The sequence below is a fragment of the Jaculus jaculus genome, chromosome 10, assembly GCF_020740685.1.
Source record: "Jaculus jaculus isolate mJacJac1 chromosome 10, mJacJac1.mat.Y.cur, whole genome shotgun sequence".
Taxonomy (NCBI): domain Eukaryota; kingdom Metazoa; phylum Chordata; class Mammalia; order Rodentia; family Dipodidae; genus Jaculus; species Jaculus jaculus.
The window spans coordinates 5,081,190-5,101,686 of record NC_059111.1 but is presented as its reverse complement, the minus strand read 5'-3'; the positions used below and the strand labels follow the sequence as shown (position 1 = coordinate 5,101,686).

General features: G+C 48.7%; 1 protein-coding gene across 1 annotated transcript in view; it reads right to left on the bottom strand.

Moving 5' to 3' along the window:
- Positions 1-19,406, bottom strand: part of LOC101595853 (myocardial zonula adherens protein) — a 102,514-nt gene extending 83,108 nt beyond the window's left edge. The window contains exons 1-2 of the mRNA XM_004662499.2: positions 19,320-19,406; positions 6,232-6,321 (exon numbers count right to left, since the gene is read on the bottom strand). Coding sequence (XP_004662556.2) covers positions 6,232-6,321; positions 19,320-19,394 — 165 coding nt within the window. The 5' untranslated portion in view covers positions 19,395-19,406. The remainder of the gene's footprint in view (positions 1-6,231; positions 6,322-19,319) is intronic.
- Between the last annotated feature and the right edge of the window lie 1,091 nt (positions 19,407-20,497).

Sequence of the window (20,497 nt, the reverse complement as noted above, 5' to 3'; positions counted from 1 at the left end):
GTCTGTCTGTCTTTGTTCATACACAAGGTTACAGTGCATATGGATTTGGGCAAGAATGTGGATATAGACATTCATAAAATTCTTTGAAAATGATAGGTATTTAATTTCAAAATCATCTACGACCCCTTTTTTTAAATATTTTTTGTTCAATTTTTTATTTGTTTATTTGACAGTGACAGACAGAGAGAAAGACAGATAGAGGGAGAAAGAGAGACTGGGCGAGCCAGGGCTTCCAGCCACTGCAAACGAACTCCAGACGCGTGCGCCCCCTTGTGCATCTGGCTAACGTGGGACCTGGGGAACCGAGCCTTGAACCGGGGTCCTTAGGCTTCACAGGCAAGCGCTTAATTGCTAAGCCATCTCTCCAGCCCCCCTTTTGTTCTTAATAGTCAACAATTTTATAAACATTCCATACTTATCCATTTCTTAACACAAAATTTATAGTCATATGACATTAGCATTCCTTTCCCCATATTATTATTTTTAATATGTAACTTAAAAGTCAGGTATGGTAGTACACACATGTAACACCAGCACTTGGGCAGTGGAGACAAGAAGGATCAGGAGTTCAAGGTCATCCCCAGCTACATAAAGAGTCTGAGGCCAGCCTGGGCTATGTACGACTATCTCAAAACAAACAAACAAAAAATATAAATAAAACCCACAATTAATCATTCACACAATTCAAGATTGTATTATACATAGAAGCTTATTATGGGATAAATTGTGCCTGAAAATCTGACCTTATTTGGAGACAGACAAGTTAAAATGGGGTAATACAGGGGGAAATTTGGACACAAAGACAGACAGGCTTTACAAAGGAGGACCTTCACATGTCATTTGAACGTTGGAGCCGCTCTGTGCAGGAGCCTCCAGAGATGATGTGCCAACACCTCCATCCCAAGCTTGTAGCCCCTACAACTGTGCAAAAACTACTTTTTTCTAGTGCTCTGTTATGGCAGCCCTAGTAAACTGACATGAAACTGCAAAATGACAACTATTCATCTTCACTAAACAAGGCAGAGAGTGAGGCTCTGGAAGGACAGAACCAAAATACATGGCCGGGAATGTGTGGCCATTCCTGTGGTAGTTCTTAGCAGCACATGGCAAGTGTCAAGCGAGAGGAGCAGCTGGGAGCCTGGAACTCGAGGGAGGGGAGTCACAAAAGCACAGGTCAGTCAGAAGAGGTCTCAGGGGTTAAGGAAGCTGTTTATTGACCCTAGAAGGACAGGGAAGTCCAGATAAACTGAGATATACTGCAAGCATGAGAGAGGACCTTAGCAGAGGCTACAAGGAGGGAGACGTGGCCGTGTGGACAAGAGATCAGAGCTGGCTTATTTATTTTTTATTTATTTAATGTGTGCATCTGTGTGTGTTCACTTGTATGCAGGTGCATAAGACAGGGTCTTACAATGGCCTGGAGATAGCCAAGTACACCAGACCTGCTGGCCAGTGACACCCCTCCCTCCCCCAAAGGATCGATCTGCCTGCCCCTGCCTCTCCAGGGTTTGGGATTCCACGTGCACAGCGCCACCACACCTGACATCTTTCACATGGGCTCTGGGGATTGAACTCATGTCGTCTGATTGCAAGACAAGCACTTTGCTCACTAATCCATCTCTTGAGCACACTGGGCTGGTTTTAGACGAGCTGAGCTTGAGACAAATGGAGCCACCAGGGGCACTGGCTGGCAGAGTCTGGGTGCTATCACCCAACTAGTACTGCCACACTGGGACAGAATCACAGCACCGTTATTTGGGCATTTATTTTATTGGGTTCTTGTCCATCTCCTTCCTCCTCATCTGCTACTTCATGCCACTCTAATCCACCTTACAGGCCAGACGCTTTGGTGAGTACCTACCTACGTGAACTTGCTTAGTCTTTATAGCAAGGTTAGGGCTGAATCTCTCAGTCAGGTGGGCGATTTGAGGAAGAAGGTTCTGGGGGTGGGGGGAACTATCTCAAAGCCTAAAAGAATAGGCATTCTGCTTTGGAGGGAATGAGGGGAGAAGGGGCAGAGGGAATCTGCTCAGGTGAACAGTGGTCAGACACCCAGATAAAAATAGGGGCTCTCAGGCACTCCTTTCCTTCCTCTAACCACCCATCAACTCCTATAGCCTGCAGTGTCCTCAGAAATGTTCAAGATGACTCCACTGGTTTCTTGGAAGTGCATGGGGCCCAGATTGGCTCTAGGGTGAACGAACTAAGTAAAGGCCCTCATTCTCACCAGGGATGAGGTCACAAACATTCCAAATCCAGAGGGCTACAGGTGCACGACTTCTAAATGTGTGCACCCATGTCCCACTCAAAATTTGAGTGTTGCCTAGAACTTTCTGGAAATCTCTTCACAAAAATGACCCAAATTCCATAGTTTTAAAATGTGGGGCTGGAGAGATGGCTTAGCAGTTAAGGTGCATGTCTGTGAAGCCTAAGGACCCAGGTTCGATTCTCCAGGTTCCATGTAAGCCAGATGCATATGGTGGCACATGCACGTGGAGTTCCTTTGCAGTGGCTAAAGGCACACCCATTCTCACTCTCTCTCACTCTCTTTTTCTCTAACAAATAAATAAATGAAAATAAAATCTTTAAAAAAATGTAGAAATAGTGATAAAATACATCAAGAAAGTATCAGTATTCTGATGGATAGAAATGACATTAAAAACCAGCAAGGCCATTCCCAGGACCAAGGCCAAGAAGTAGAGGTGATCTCTGAAGCCAGGCAAGAAAGAAAGAGTTCTCTGCAGAGTGAAGACAGGGCTGGTCGTGGTGAAGGGATGCTCAGATGTGTGGAAGAGGGTGGAATGACACTGGTCAGACTACAGAAGTTCTCTGCAGAGAGAAGACAGGGGTGGTCGTGGTGAAGGGGTGCTCAGATGTGTGAAGGAGGGTGGAATGACACTGGTGAGAGTATAGAAATTCTCTGCAGGGAGAAGACAGGGCTGGTCGTGGTGAAGGGGTGCTCAGATGTGTGGAGGAGGACGGAATGACACTGGTGAGATCGCAGAAGACATGACCCAAGAGAAAGAGATGGGATGAGATGGCAACTTCAGCGACCCCAAGAAACTAATGGGACAGAAGCAAAATCAAGGCTACTGGGTTGGATCCTGGAAGGGAAGTAGTCTGGCCTTTAGCCACCACCTGTCTCCTCCACCTTAGAGGCCAGACATGGATGTAGGTACTGTTCCTGCCTTAGCTCATGCACTCTTTTTCACCATGCATCATTGTGCCTGCTTACAGGTAAGGAAGGTGATGTCCCAGAGCTCATTGGTGACCTGCAGAACACAGTCTTAGGTAGCTGAGGTCCCCAGAAGAGAAGGACTAAGAGAAAAAGGCAGCCAGGCATCTGCCTTTGCATTAGGAAGACCCCCAAATACACCCCATGTGCCCATGGCTCCATAAGAGGTTCTGATTCTTATAATTACCCCCAACAGCCTCCAAACCCAGCTTCATGCAGCTGGGCAAAATGTACCCACCATGAACACCTGCACTGCAGGAATTCCTCTCTCTGATGGGCTGAGAACAAGGGCAGAAGAATGGCCAGTGGGCAGTGGTATCTATGCATGGCCGCCTGCCCCACGGCCACTGAGGGCTCCAATACAGCAAGCATCCATTGTGACAGCCAGAGGGGGAGGCTCAGCTTGCCCTCATCCAGCCACAGCCCTGGCACGGTGATGGAAATCCTCCGAGAATTTTCCCTTCATTAGGAGTCAACCATGCCATTTATGTCTTCCTATTTCCGGACCGTGCCCAACCCTAACCCCTGGCCTGACATACCACAGACCCACCTCCAAAGAAACCAAAGTCATTTAACCAAGGAAGGTCACCCAGAAAATGTTGGGCACCTTGCAATTTGGCGGATCCCAGGCAGGGGCAAGACACGTTGGAAACACATCAGAAGAAGTGACCATCCAGGGAACCTTGCTGGTATGTGGACTCTGGCTCACTGTGAGACAGGAAGCTGGCCAGGACCCAGTGACAAAACCACCAGCCTCCCAGTTCCCACCAGAGCCTCTGAGTGCTGGCACCACCCAAGAACTTCAGTCCTGGGGAAACAACCAGCCTCACCCTGCTCCTCTCTACCCCAGTTCTTGTGCTGTGACTCACCAGCGGGTTACAGGCACCTCAGCCTTCACACCTGTGCCCTGGTGCAGGATAGATCCTGACTCCTCAGAGCCCGGAAGTTCCTGAGCACCTATATGGTACTGGGGAACCGAACCCAGGTCATTAGGCTTTGTAGGCAAGCGCCTTAATGGCTAAGCCATTTCTCCAGCCCTGTTGCTCCTTTTTAAAACTCAGAGGTTTTTCCAAATTGATGTTCTGGTGTTGTCTAGGAAGCTTTCCTCTTGTTCCCCTTCCCCCAGTGCCTGTTGTTACTGTGCTCACAGGTTTTGATTATTACTCAATATATCACAATCCATTACAGGTTGCATATCCATATCTAAAATGCTTAGGATCAAAGGGGCTTCAGATTTTTGGAGTGACCTGAATTTTGGAATATTTCCATAGACCACCAATTAAGCACTCCCAACACAAGACTTCAAAATCCAAAATGTTCCTAAATCCAAAGCATTCTATGAGGGTCATGTCAACACTCAAAAAGTTACGGACTTCAGAGCATTTCAAAACTCTTGATTTTCAGGTTAGGGCTATTCAATGTGTACTGTCATTACTCCTTTTTGTGTTCAAGTTGTTCCCATCTTAATCAGAAGCAGCTCTTTAAAATCAGCTCTTGAGGGTGTGGCTGTGAACTCACTGGTGCTGAGTGGCTTTTGAATATCAAGTGTCCCTGGCCCACATTGTCCTTTCCTGGCTCCTGGAGCCACCTCTGCCCCCAGACACTTCATGAGACACATGTTCTCTCTCTCTCTCCTCTGTCTATTTCTCTTTCTCTGTTTCTCTCTCCCTTTTAGGTAGTGTCTCGATCTAGCCCAGGCTGACCTGGAATTCAGTATGTAGTCTCAGGGTGGCCTCAAACACACAGTGATCTTCCTATCTCAGCCTGGGATTAAAGGCATGCATCACCTGACACATCCTCTCCTTTTAAGCAGACCAAGTTTACATTTTCTCCTATTTTTCTAGTCAGAACTTCATTTTCATTCCTTATCATTCTTCATTGGCATTAGCACTGGTAACTGTCTTGGGGAGAAAGTAAGAAGGAGAGTGTTGAAGGAAGGGGAGCTAGAGCCCTACAATAAACCCGGGGATGGTATCAACCTGAGAAACTTCCTGTTTTATAGTTCCCAACATTATTAATTAACTCCAAAGCAAGGCTTTTATTTCAAGAAGCCACTACCTCATGACTCACGATGTTTATACCCTATCATTTTGCTTTATTTTATGTCCATATAAAACACAAAACATGCACAAGAAAAAGTACCATCTGGTCCCTAGCACACCCGTTCCTTTCTCTTACGTTTTCTCTATAAAATGAATGTAATTACTTTGTTTACTTTCATTCTCATCCTGGTAGCATCCTTCATTGTTGTTTACTGTTCTGTTCACTACTGTATTCCTAGCGCCTGGAATTCAGCAGGTGCCCTATAATTGCTTAGGACTGTGAAGAAGTGGTTTAGCCAGAAAAGTGGATCCTCCACCTACTCGTTAAGCTTGCACTCCAATGTCCCCTAGAAAGTCAGTCAGCCCCTTCTCTGTGTTCCCAGAGTTTTTCACATGGCTGGATGGGAACACTTCAAACGTCATTGTCACCGTTTATTTATATGCCTGTCTCACCTGAAAGCCTGTGATTCCCACTAAAGCAAGGTCAAGGTCGTGCTTATCTGCATGGTCCGGCACTTAGCCCAGGCCCTGACATACCAAACTCCTCCCACGGCCAGCTGAGGGCTGCCCTTCCCCACACCAAGTTGCCCTCTGGCCTTCCCCTGTACTGCCAGAGCTGGGCCTCCAGCCAGACGCACCAGCCCCGGGCAGCTCACAAGGGGTCCTGTGACTCCACTGACTGTCACATTCCAGAAAAGCCACCTTCCTGCCACAGTACCTGTCACAAAGGCCAGTATCCCTGCGGCTCAGAGGCAGCACAGAGCCCCAGTGTTCCCCAAGAAACAAGAGGAGTGCATGAGGCCACAGAGGCAGCTGGGAGAGCAGCGAGAATAGTGGGGATGGGCGGAGGAGCAGCTCACAGGAGGGTCTATGGACAGCCTGGCGGGTGACGGGGGACAGCGCGTTAAAGAGCGTCACACCAGACCACAGAGCTTGGCCTACGGGACAGCTCACCTGCTCCTTCCTCTCAATCTTTTTCTTCTCACTCTGTTCAGGCGCTGGACTCTCGGGAGGCACGGTCAGCCGCAGTCTGCAGACATTCGCCTGGAAGAGGTGGAGAGGACAGTCCACTTAGAACCAGTCAGTGTTTGGGGTGCAGGGAGGGGAGACCTTAGGCTCTTCAAAGCTTATTCTCCTACTGCAATGGGGCATGCTATCGTCCCAATCAAAAGGGAAGTGGTGAGAAATAAGGGGATGGCCCGGCGTAGAAACCCACCAGAGGTAATCACCAAGTGGCCTGTTCAAAGCCAGGAGCTACTGGGACCTGGGAGATAGGTCAATCAATAAATAAAGTGCTTGCTTTGCAAGCATGAGGAACTAAGCTCTATGCTCAATCCCCAGAATCCACCTTTAAAAAAGAAGCAGCAGCAGCCAAACACAAGAGTGGTGGTGTGCACCTGCAATCCTGCTCTGGGTAAGTGGAGACAGGGGAAGCCCTGGAGCTCACTGTCAAGTCTGTCTCAGTGAGTGGAATGGAGTGTGATGGAGGAAGCCACCTGACATCAACCTATGGACTACACACATGCACATGCGCGCGCGTACACACACACACACACACACACACACACACACCCCTAAGGTCTCAACATTTACTACGTGTGGCTACAGGCAAATCTAAATCTCAAAGGTAAAATGAGATAAGAGGGCCAGGCGTGGCAGCACATGCCTTTAATCCCAGCCCACAGGAGGCAGTGGTAGGAGGATGGCTCTGAGTTTAAGGCCAGCCTGAGACTACAGATGAATCTCAATCTCAAAGAGAGAGAGAGAGAAAAGGAAGGCACCCAGGATACAGTACTCCTCTATAAATGACAAGACTTTTTATTGCCATCTAGACATTCTATCATCATCACACATGTTTTAAAATGAAACATCCCTCACCCCCAGCTTATTGACTCTGCCTTGCATGAAAACAACTTAAGTCAATAGATATGGGACATAGCAGTGGCTGATGGTCCTAGAGGGGAGCCCACTCCTGACAACAGCTTCAGTAAAGGGACCTTCTGAACCCAACTACCTGAAAGTGAAATGGACCCACCCCGCCGCTGAGTCCATGCTTCATCAGCCCTTCTAGAACTCTGAAAAGCCTCCACACCTTCCAGCTATGTCTCATGCAATGGGCTTTACACTGAGCCATGTGCACGTACCCTGGGGTCACAAAGGTAAACGCGATGCACAACATGAAAATAAAACATCTGGCTTCAAAGCTATTGGACAGTTGCAATAGGCGCTGGAGGCTACACCACGGGGTCGGCCTTGCACACGGGCTCTCATCAGCAAAGGAGCACAGTTCTCCTTTAGTGAATGCTGGCCCACTGTCCACCATGGCGAAATGACTTACCCCAGCTGCAAGCAGGGTCACACACCTCCCTAGCAAATGGATGGGGGGGGGGGACAAAATCTAAATTTGTTGACAATAATCTCACTTTTGCTTTTATTTTATTGGGTTATTGACTTTTTTGTTTTGTTTTGTTTTGTTCTAGGTAGGGTCTCACCCTAGCCCAGGCTGACCTGGAGCTTACTCTGTAGCCCCAGGCTGGCTTTGAACTCACAGAGATCCTCCTACCTCAGTCTCCCAGTGCTGGGATTAAAAGCATGCACCACCATGTCTGGCTCATTTTTTTTTTTTTTTGCTTTTATTTAATATATTTACATTTATTTATTTAATTGAGAAAGACAGGGAGAAACCAGGGCCTCTTGCCGCTGCACGGGAAATCCAGACACATGGACACTTTGTATATTGGACCTGAGCACTGGGGGACTGCACTTGGACCGGCAGGCTTTGCATGTGAGTTCCTGTAACTGCTGAGCCATTTCTCTAGCCCTCATTTTTGCTTTTAAACACACCCTGATAATTCATGTAAACTTAGAGAGAGGAAAAATGAGTGCGTGCACATGCACGCACACACACACACACACACACACACACACACACACACACATCATTAAGGAACCACAAGTCTAATGCTCTTTATCTCTCAAATTAGTATTCAAGTAATTTTTAGAGTAAGAGAGAATGAGAGGAAGCCGAGGATGTGGCTCAGTGGGTAGAGTGCCTGCCTAGCATGCATGAAGCCCTGTGTTCAAGTCCCAGCACCCCACAAACTGGGCATGGTGGCACAGGCCTGTAACCCTAGCACTCAGAAGGTAGAGGTAAGAGATCGTCCTCAGCTACATAGCAAATTCAGGGTTCAAGATTCAAGACAAGCCTGAGGTACATGAAACCCTGGGAGGAGAGAGAGAGAGATGTAATGGCTAGCTTCAGGAGTAGTGGCAAAGAGGGAACCCTAGAGACCTATATGGAACTCTGGGTTTCTAACAGAAAGTAACCCCTGAACCCGGGTGACAGGACGGGACGCAACGCAGCTCCCTCTGCTCCCCCGCCCTGTGCTGCATGATCAAGGCTCATCCCAGCGTTTTATGATGCTAACTGCCTTGGCTTCTGAAACTCAGACATGCAACTCCCAGAGCGTTCCCAGGCAGAGCAGCACCCAGTAAGGCAGCTGACGCCCACTGTTCCGGCAGGTTCAGCATTTGCGGGGATCTGAATCTTACATAGCCTGAACACTTCTGATATTTCACCGGCCATGTGTGAAGGCAACGGTCCACTGCAGCAGGTCAAAGCAGGAAGCAGAACACAGTATATTCATCACCCAGCCACTGAGCACCCATAGCTTGTAAATTCTTCTTAAGGGCTGTGAAGGTAACACGCTGCACCTAGGAGCTCATAATCAAGAAAACACGGCTATCAAGAACAATGGTCAGCAGCTGAGCAGACGGCTCAGTGGGTAAAGGACCTGTTGTACAAGAATGACGACCTGAGCTCAGAGCCTCAGAACCCACTTAAACCTGGACACAGCATACATCTCTAATACCAGAACTCTTCGGACAAGATGGGAGTGGAGACAGCAGAAACTCAGAAGCACACAGGCCAGTCAGCTGGCATTCTCAGCTGTGAACAAGAAACCTGCCTCCAACAAGATGGAAGGCAAGGACCAATACTTGGGGCTGTCCTCTGACCTCAACACGTGTGTCATGGCACACATGAGGTCACATTCACATACAGAAACACTTTGCACACATACACACACACACACACACACACACACAAAGATAATAATAAAACAGAAATGTATAAACAGGAAAAAAAAAAAAAACAATGGTTGGCATACCCAATACATGGCACTAAGGGGCAGGGTGGCTTGAAGGTTAAAGCATGGGGAATTACACGTCCCAGGTTGCAGTACTGGTTCTGAAATGACCATTTGTGAAACCATCAGAAAAGTGGCTTCATCCTCGGTGCTTCTGTTGTCACCTGTGTTGTAAGCGACAGCTAACAATACTCTACCCTCTTAGAATTGTTGTGGGGGTTAAAAACAGCTAAGATGGGCTGGAGAGATGGCTTAGCGGTTAAGCACTTGCCTGTGGAACTTGAGGACCCCGGTTCAAGGCTCGATTCCCCAGGACCCATGTTAGCCAGATGCACAAGGGGGCGCACGCATCTGGAGGTCATTTGCAGTGGCTGGAGGCCCTGGCACGCCCATTCTGTCTCTCTATGTTCCTCTTTCTCTCTCTCTCAAATAAATAAATAAAAATAAACAAAAAAAAATAGCTAAGACATGGTAAAGGTGTCGAACAGTCTCTGGCACATAGTAAGGATCTGCAAGTGTTTGTTTTCATGGAGATAAAAGGACTTAACTGGAGGTGGGAATGTATGGGAAAGGCCGTACCCAGCAAGATATATGCGCTGGGTATAGAAGGATGGCAAGGACTCTTCCAGTCACAGAGGTCTGAAGAAATCCATCTTCATCATAACAGATATCTGGCAGACAAGATGTTCCAGGCTGGCCCAAAACCACTGTTGGCTTGTTCACAGAATAACAATTGGGCCTGCAACCTGAAACACCTGATCTAGAAGAGGACATGAAAACAGACAGAGGCAAGGGTCAGACCCTCACAGTCTGTGAGGACCCAATGGAGAAACATCAGCTCCTGTCAGAAGACAAGGGGAGCCACGGAAACTTTTGCAGGAAGAGGCAAACATTGAAATCTGAGTGCATTTCACTAATCCAGCTGGCAACCAGTGAGTAGGGCCTATGTTCCCTGTTCTACGGAATGGGTGGAAGGGAAACTCAGAAAGAGGGTCAAGCAAGCTTTGCACCAGAATGGCTTTTCTAGCTTTTATAAGGCTTAGCATGGTATCAACACATAATGAGTGCCCCCACTGGGTTTTGTTTTAGTTTTGTCCTGGTGGGGTGGACTAGAATGATGGAAATACCTGAAACTCCACAGAGATGTTTGCACTGTCCTCAAAGCAACCCTCCTGGGAGAGGTGACTAGGGAAGGGCAGTCAGCATTCAGGTCACCACAAGAAAAGGCACAACCAAGCCCTTGTTTGCAGCTCAGGGCACCTGGGGTGCTAGGGACATCCTCTGGGGCCCTGTGTCTGACCCCCTTTTGTGGAGGAAGAAGTTCCTCATCAAGCGACACTCTGAGGTTCCATCCTCCTCTCAGCACTTGGGGATCACCCAGTGGGGGGAAAAATATTCCAAGTCAAGTAAAAAAAAAAAAGGGGGTGGGGAACCCAGGGAGGTGACAGGGATTTGCTAATCGTTTTATAAAAAATGGATTTTCCTAAGGAAATGAACCAAATGCATTTGCATTTCCCCCAGGTCTAGTTCTCTCTGATAGTGGAGCCCTGCCAAGCTTCTTCTAACAGGAGTTGTGGCCTCCGAGGGTGTGGTGGGGGGAGGTGGGCATGTACTGTCTGCTCACACAGTCTCCAGTCTCTATGCCTGCAGGCCAGGCTCGGTAGGGAATGGAGCCTAGCCACCCAAATGAGGCCTCCCAAGCCTGCTGTGACTCTGAGCTTCATTATCTACATCAGGGTGGAGCAAAGTTTCTATATAAAAGAGCCAGAGAGGAACTATGAGGCTTTATGAAAAGCATTCCTTGCTAAGACACACAGAAAGCAGGGTAGGACCAGATGTGACTGAGGGTGGCAGCCACCCTGCCCTTACCCCTTGATCTGCTCGCGGTTTTTCCAGCGGAACGGTATTCTAGGGACCCTGGTGCCATGTCAGGGCTGCCTCTGCACAAAACTCATCAAGAGAAGGGCAGGGGCCTCTCCTCCCTGCTCTTTCTGGCTGACTTCTGTCCTGGGCACACAGTGTGCCCTGAATGCCAAGATCCAGAGAGCAAACACACATCTAATAAGGTTCGGAAAGATGCCAGTATGTCTAAAAGCATTCTGACTCCTTGGTCCTGCCCCCACCGCCACCACGGCATCTTGCCTTCCTTCCTACATAGCCTGGCTGAGCTCAGCCCTGCATGTCTGCAGTGCTTACACGGCCATGATCATCCTGGAGGGCATGCACAACCACCTGGAAAGCTTCCCCCCCCCCCCCCGCCACACACACACACAAAAAAAATGTAGGTGCTACTCCATACTCTCAGAGGTTCTCAAAGACCTGGTTGTGTGGGAGGAAGCTGGGCACTGCTATTTTCAGCTTCTTGGAGATTCCATGTGGAACCAACGTGGAGAATCACCAACTTAACCAAATAAATAAAATTCCAACTGTGCAACAGAGGCAGAGGTAGGGCTGGAGAGATAGCTTAGCAGTTAAGGCGCTTGCCTGCAAAGCTTAAGGACCTGAGTTCAATTCCCCCATACCCAAGTAAAGCCAGATACACAAGGTGGCGCATGCATCTGGAGTTCATTTGCAGTTGTTAGAGGCCCTGACACACCCATTCTCTCTATCTGCCCCTCCTCTCCCCCTCTCAAATAAATAAAATATTTTTAAAAAGAAGGTGATGAGAATATCTGGAGGCCTCTCAGAGCTAGCTACTAAACTCCTCACCTGGGCCACCATTCCCATCCACATGTCACCTGCTTCCTTCCCAGGTGGGTCAGAGGCATCAGGTTGGCTGAATACAACAGCTTCTCTCTCCAGGTTCCCATCTGCCAAATGCATGTGGAAATTGCTTCTTCGGGACTCTAATGATGTACCTTTCTTCTTTTAAAAGAAATATTTTTACTTATTTCTACTTATTTATTTGAGACAGAAAGAGAGAGAGAGAGAACAAGAGCATGGGCACACGGGGCCTCTTGCCTCTGCAAACAAACTCCAGGAACATGAGCCACTTTGTGCATCGGGCTTTAGCTAAGTAGTAGGGAATTGAATATGGGATGGCAGGCTTTGCAAGCAAGCACCTTTAACTGCTGAGCCATCTACTGAGCCTATGAGATGCCTTTCTGGGCATCCCATCCCACCATGTTTGTGAAGGGTGGGTCCCCGAGCAGTCAACCAAAGCTCATGCACACAGCGAAGGTGCACAACGACGGGTGGAGGAATCGGGGCACATTTGCTGCAGGAGACTCACTGGCGGAGCAGCACGAAGCAAGGCCAAGAACAGCATCAGACGGTCAGGCAGCGGGAGGCATTTGGGTTATCACGGGAGAGTGTGTGTGGAGATGAAGGACTGGACAGCAGGGGCCAGCGCAGAGGGCCCAGATAGCATACTAAGGAGTTTAAGCTTTGCCTTAGTAATACCGAGGAGGCTACGGAAGCAAAGGAGGAAGCGTCTGGATTCTAGCAAGATTGCTCTGCCATGAAGAATGAATAGGAGGGCTGGAGAGATGGCTCAGTGATCAAGAGCACTTCCTGTGCAACCAAGAGAGGCTGGGGAGGCCTGAGTGACTGTTCAAATTTGGTCCCCAGGACCCACATAAACAGCTAGACATGGCCATGCATATCTGTAACCCCAATCATATAGGAGAGCATAGACACAAGGAACTCTGGAGCTCACTGGGCAGGGGGTCGAGGAGGGACTGGCAAGCTCTGGGATCAATAAGAGACTCTGGATCAATTAAGAATGGGAAGAAGGGGCTGAAAAGATTGCTTAGTGGTTAAGGCCTTGCCTGCAAAGCCAAAGGACCCAGGTTCAATTCCCCAAGACCCATGTAAAGCCAGATGCACAAGGGGGCGCATGTATCTGGAGTTCATTTGCAGTGGCTAGAGGCCCTGGCACACCCATTCACTCTCTTTCTCTTTCTCTCTCTCCCTGCCTATTTCTGTATCTCTTTCTCTCTCAAATAAATAAACAAAAATAAAATATTTGGAAAAAAAAGAATGGGAGGAAGAGTGATGGAGTGGGACACTCAAGTGAGCGTACTCCGCCTGAGGTGAGTATATGGGGTTCATAATACACCACACACACACACACACACACACACACACACACACACGAGCAGTGTTCCCATAATACACCACACACACACACACACACACACACACACACACACAAGCAGTGTTCCCATAATACACCACACACACACACACACACACACATAAGCAGTGTTCCCATAATACACCACACACACACACACAAGCAGTGTTCCTATAATACACCACACACACACACACACACACATAAGCAGTGTTCCCATAATACACCACACACACACACACACACACATAAGCAGTGTTCCCATAATACACCACACACACACACAAACACACACACACAAGCAGTGTTCCCATAATACACCACACACACACACACACACACACACACACATAAGCAGTGTTCCCATAATACACCACACACACACACATACACACACAAGCAGTGTTCCCATAATACACCACACACACACACACACACACACACACACACACACACATATACACGTAGTGTTCTTGACATTTAAGAAATAGCCCTCAGGGCTGGAGGGATGGCTTAACAGTTAAGGCATTTGCCTGCAAAGTAAAAGACCCAGGTTCAATTCCCCAGAACCCACGTAAGCCAGTTGTACAAGGGGGTGCACATATCTGGAGTTCATTTGCAGTGGCTGGAGGCCCTGGCACACCCATTGTCTTTCTCTCTCTCCCTCTTTCTCTGTCAAATAAATAAAAATAAAATATTTTTTAAAAATAAATAAAGAGGAAGATACAATTATGGAAGTTGTCAATAAAAAGAATAAGATTAAATTAAATTAAATAATTAAAAATAAATTAAAAAAAAAGAAATAGCCCTCACAGAAACAGGGGAAGAGGCAAATACCACCATACTATTCTGCACATGCTGGAAAAGTACTGGGATTGTTTGAAAACCGTAATGCAGGTAATGGCTGGAATATCTCAGACTGGGCATTTCAACATGTTCCTTAGCCAGTCAGCCCTGGGCCATGGCAACTTGAACTCAACCAAACAATGCCTGAGACTCACCGACTAGGAAGGATGTGCCCACTAATCAGAAGGTTGGTAGTGGCACGACCTGCAGGTCCCTGGCTCAGACGTGAAAGACCACGGGTCAGAATCTCATCCCATATCCTCCACAGAATAACCATGAAAATCTCCTTCAACCAAGCTTCCCAAGTCTGATCATCCTACAAGGAACATGGCAAGATGAAAGAACAAAAGCAGAAAAGTTGGGGAATTAAAAAAAATCTGTGCGTCTGTGTGTATACACGCATACACACACGTCAGGGTCTCTTGCCATTGCAAATGAACTCCAGACACATGTGCCACTTTGTGTCTGCCTTTATGTGGGTGCTGGGGAATTGAACCTAAGCCAGAAGGCTTTGCAAGGAGCGTCTTTAACTGCTGAGCATCTCCTTGGCCCCAGGCATATTTTTTGAACCTACAGCTGTCATGCTTTAGTGACAGAAGCTTTTTGGCTCAGCTCTGACAGTACCACAGTTCTGAAACTCCACAGCTAGGCCCATCAGAGGCTGGCTCACCCAGAAGCCAGCCCGCCTTCTGTATGCAATGGAACCTGCCCACACCACGACCACCTGTGGATGCGGCAGCTTCCTGCCCCAGCTGCTGAGGTCCCACGTATACCATGTCCCTTCCTCGGATCTCACAGAATGCTGTGGAACTTGAGTGCACAAAAAATGTTTCTGTCTATGGAGAAAAGGAAGGGATGTATACACTTGTCTGACCCTTTCATGGCCAGTTGAAGGGAATTTCTTATTTTAAACAAATCAAGTAGAAATGGGACACTGGTTAGAGTGATGCCTGAGCCAGGAAGTGCTGACTGACAGACCCATTCCAGGTCATACTTTATTTGTTATTTTTTAATTTTTAAAATATTTTATTTATTTATTTATTTAATAGCAATGGACACAGAGAGAGAAACAGGCAGAGTGAGAGAGAGACTGGGCGCATCAGGGCCTCCAGCCACTGCAAACAAACTCCAGATGCATGCGCCACCTTGTGCATCTGGCTTACGTGGGTCCCGGGGAATTGAGCCTCGAAGCGGGGTCCTTAGGCTTCACAGGCAAGGGCTTAATAGCTAAGCCATCTCTCCAGCCCTATTTTTAAAATTTTTTTATGCTCCAGGCTGGCCAGGGAACCCTAGGAATCCGCCTGTCTCTGCCTCCTCAGCACTGACATGGCACAGGGCACACCACTGCACTCAGCAGTTCCATGTAGGCACCAGGGCTAAGTCCTTACGCATGGGAGGCATTCACTTTACCAACGGAGCTATTTCCCTAATCCCACCTTTTAAGAAAGGAAGCCTTGGCCAAGGGAAGGCCGGGCTAAGAAACAATCTTATCCCATGGCCTTGTTTGGGTTTGTTTTGGTTGGGTTTTTATGTGCCACTGACGGTTCACAATAGCAGCAACACCGGCCAACGGTCTCTTCCATCAACAGAGCTCGGGGCTAGAGAGAACCCTTGAGGGGCCTGGCATCTCACGCCTGTCTGGCCCAGCCAGAGTACCCAGCCGCAGGAAGCCACACATACCTTCCACTCTGGGCACACAACCTGGCCACACCACTGATCTTTCATGCCAAAGGTTCGTGCAGTTGATTACAAAATTCCTTTCAAAAATCATGACGTAATGTCAATATTTTTAAAAATGTCCCCTCCCCCACCTCCCCAAGGTCATCATTCTGGCTATGCTTATTCTTCAAACAATTTATCTTCCTGCTGTTGCCATAGATGAAACTATTTTTAGTGCACAACTGGTTTGAAGGCAGGGTTGTGTTTTTTTTTTAATTTCACAACTCTTACTGGTTGGCACATATAAATGCCTCTCAGAGTTCTGTTTATCAGGTAGCAAAAACTGCTCTCCCACCTGTCCCCGCCCCCTCTCTTGAAGTGATTTCAGATGAGAAGGAAGTGCATTTGCAGGTGGCAGTCACTGAACAAAGGGTGACTGGTTGGGACACTGCCCTTTGCAGCTGACTCAGGGAACCCCTGCCCAGTGTCAGCTGCCACCACTACATCTGGTTGATTTAAAGGTCTGCGCCAACACAGCCTGCTTGTCCCCAGGGCCACACATCTGATAAGCTCTGCGGGTGAAATACAGGATCAATTTTAGTGGTTAAAATGCACCTGCTTGAAACCTCTCCTTATCCACCAGCAGTGAGAAATGAGAGAATGATACAGGATTTATTAGGAACATTTTTCATGATTTTTTTAAGGAGAAAATTTTATTTTCAAGATTCCTTGTCCTTGTTTTCTTTAAAAAAAAAAAAAAAGTTGGAAAAAAAGTGGTTTTGTCCCGAAGCAGGTCCAACATGTATCACCATACACTGTATGTCAAGTGTCCCAACTGAGACAAATGACAGATCCTCCTTACAATACCAATAATGCCAACTGCCCTACAAACGCTGTGGCAAGATGAACTCACAGGCCTTGCCTCAGCTTCACAGAACTTAGGCAACAGCACTGCCCCCACGGCAGCAGCCATCAGTTTGTAAGCATGGAGGTTTGGGACTATGTCCGCAGTGCAAAGGAGCTCTCTAAATGTTCCATGAGTCAGTCAATCAATGGGTATAACTTCCCATCACATGACCCTTCCAACACGCACACACGAACATACACACACACACCATATATATCATACACCACAGCACCTATGACATTGGCAACTCCTGAGCAGAGTTGGCAACCAAAAGGAGGAGAACCTTTAGATGTTGTTTCTCTACCAGGACCAGAATGGCCAGGACAGCCCGGCACAGACTGAATTCAGAGCCCCAAGTCCTTCAGGCTGAAGTACTTATGCAGACTTCTCCAACATCAAAAGCATTCTCATGGTGTATCACAATGAGCCAGATACCAAAACACTTGTAAATCAAGGCATTCTCAGCAGCAAAGACATCAGAGAAAAATAACTTCAAGAGGGTCCTAGTTATGTTTGCAGCAACTCACAATCCCCCTGACCATCTTGACCAGACTCTGCCTCTGGAAGGGTACTCTGCCCCAGGCTCAGGGTTAGCTTTTCAGTGACTTCATTCTCTCACCCGCTAAATTTCTGTCCTGATTTATAACTATTTCCACAGAGTAAAGTTAAGTATCCATCTTTCAGTAGGGGTGGGTCTATGGTTAGAAACCCTCTATGAGGCTGGAAAGATGGCTCAGGGGTTAAAGGCACAATGCCCTGGTATGCCCATTCTCATTCTCTCTCTTTCTCCCCCCCCCCTTTTTTAAAAAAAATTATTTATTTATTTATTTATGAGCAACAGAGAGAGAGAGCAAGAATGGGCACATGCCAGGGCCTCCAGCTACTGCGAACAAACTCCAGACACGTGCGCCACCTTGTGCATCTGGCTAACGTGGGTCCTGGGGAGTCAAGCCTCGAACCGGGGTCCGTAGGCTTCACAGGGAAGCACTTAACCACTAAGCTATCTCTCCAGCCCTCTCTCTTTCTCCCTGTATCTGCTGACAAATAAATAAAATGTTTTTAAAAAGAAACCCACTAGGACCTAATGTAGATCTTACTCTATAAAGTCAATCATTGAGCCACCAGAGTTCTGTTATCCTTGAATGCCTGGTGTACACACACACACCCCCAGAAACCATCACTTGGTCCACACCCAAGATTAACATATTCCTTTCTTCCACAGCCAAAGGAAGACGGCTTCCGCAACATGCATGTCCACAAGAACCAGCAAACTGACATAAGTACCAAAAGAGTTTTGGTTTGGACTTACCTATTCAGCTACAAACCTTGGGAAGGCATGATTACGGAACCCTTACATAGTAAGGAGATGACAAATGATAAGGACTGAATATTATGATGGCAGAAGAGCTGAAGCCCAAGCCTCCAACAGTGTGCTGTGAGCCCCTGCCTGATCTTGGAAGACACACAGAATATTAAAGATGCTACTTGTATGTTCCTAGCCATTCTTTCATAGAGTATGGGTGGATGTGGGACAAGATGCCACAAAAACTGCAGGAAACAAGACCTCCTGGGGGAGCCTCCCTGGCTCAGGTTTTCAGGGCCACGACCACCACTGACACTATGCTAATATTTTCTTTTCTTTAAAAAAAATATTTTTACTTATTTATTTACTTGGCAGAGAGAGAGAGAGAGAGAGAGAGAGAGAGAGAGAATGAGCGCACCAGGGCCCCCAGCCACTGCAAAGGAACTCCAGATGAGTGCGACCCCTTGTGAATCTGGTTAACGTGGGTCCTGGGGAATCAAACCTGGGTCCTTTGGCTTTGCAGGCAAATGCCTTAACCACTAAGCCATCCCTCCAGCCCTGTGCTACTATTTTCATCCGAAAGACGAACGTGGCTGGCATAAACTCTAGTCTACCCTCACAACTGGCCTCCTTGGGTGTCCAGCTGCCGTGGGCGGGTTTGCAAACAAGCCACCCACCCTGGCAAAGCGGACTTCTGCAGCAGAAGAGTTTTACCACCACTGGATGGGCACAGTGATGCCTCCCTTCTAACCAGTGGAACAGGAAAGTTCGCGTTTCAGACACATCCATGACCCGCGGGTCTCAGGGTGGGTCCCCCTTTACCTTTTAAACTAAGGCTGTCTAGGAGCTTGGCTCCTCCGAGGAGGAGGAGGCAGAAAGGGAAAACTCTGTGAATTCCACCAAGTCCCCTAACCCTTCTCTTCCTGTCCAGGGAGCGACCAGAGCGAGTGTCACCATCCGCCGTGGGACAGGACGGGAAAGTTGAGCCCAGGGCAGGGTGTCTGGGCCAGCGGCTCGGTGGCCCCCACGTCGTCGTCCTCCCGGCATCTCGGGATAAATGGATGGCCGGGATGGAGGAACTCTCTCCAGCTAGCTACTCACCCTCCTGCTGGGCGTCCCGGGCGACCTGGAGCTGCCAGGCGACAGCAGGGTGACGGTGGACGTGGAGCGCAGCATCGCGCAGCGGCCGCGGGCTCGGGGCTGGGCGCCGGCGCTCCTCGGGGCAGAATAAGCGTGCGGGGCGCGCCCTGCGCGGGGGTGGCGTGGGCCCCCGGGCCGCAGCGGCTTCCGCGCGCCCGGAGCCCGGGGCGGGGCCTGGGCGGGGCGGGGCCTGTGGAGGGGCGGGGCCTGTGGAGGGGCGGGGCCTGTGGAGGGGCGGGGCCTGCGGGGGCGGGGCCTGGGCGCGCTCGCCCGACCCGTCAGGCTGCATTTTCTCCCGGATCAAAGTTGCCTGCCATCCTTTCTGTATCTCCAAGGTCAGTCCCCCAGGTGGGACTGCAGGTCAGCATCCTTTCTTCCCTTCCTCCCTCTCTCTCTCTCTCTCTCTCTCTCTCTCTCTCTCTCTCTGTCTGTCTTCTGCCTGTTCGATCTCACGACCCATTGCACAGCATCCCACCCACCCCCCCCCCCAAGCAATTCCTGGGCTACACCCTGGGAATCCCTGACAGCCTCGTCCCATGTCATTGAATCCGCAACCATCGAGTGCCTATCACGTACGTATTCCTCCTAGCAAAACTAGTTGACTGACCCCCTGTCCTCGTGGAGTTTACGCTCTGATGGGACCCTCAAGAGGTAACAGATGTCAGTGCTATGGACGAAGAGGATAGGTGTGCCAAGAAAGCACACGACGTCCACAGAAACAACAATGACCAAAAAAAAAAAATTGCTCCCGGAGGAAGTGACTAAGCTAAGACCAGAAATGCTGAAATGCAAGTCGGAGTAGGTCAGACAGTGTCCATCACAACTGCTCATATTTACTCCTTGATGGCTAGGTGTCTGCCTGACAACACCCTGCACGCTTTACGTCAGTTAATCGCCACAACCACGCTTTGAGGTAGGGCGACATTATTATCGTGTATCCCCAACTTGCAGGTGAGGACACTGACTCATGAAGGGATTGAGTAACACAGCGGAGCCCCCACTGGCAGCTGAAGGAGAAGCTAAGACATGAGGGCCTTGCTTCCACCATCTGCTGTCCCCAAGAAGGGGACGAGGCAGGTCCCGCTCAAAATGAGGCCTTGTCCTACTCCCCCCTGAAGAAGCTGCTATTGTTGCCTGGC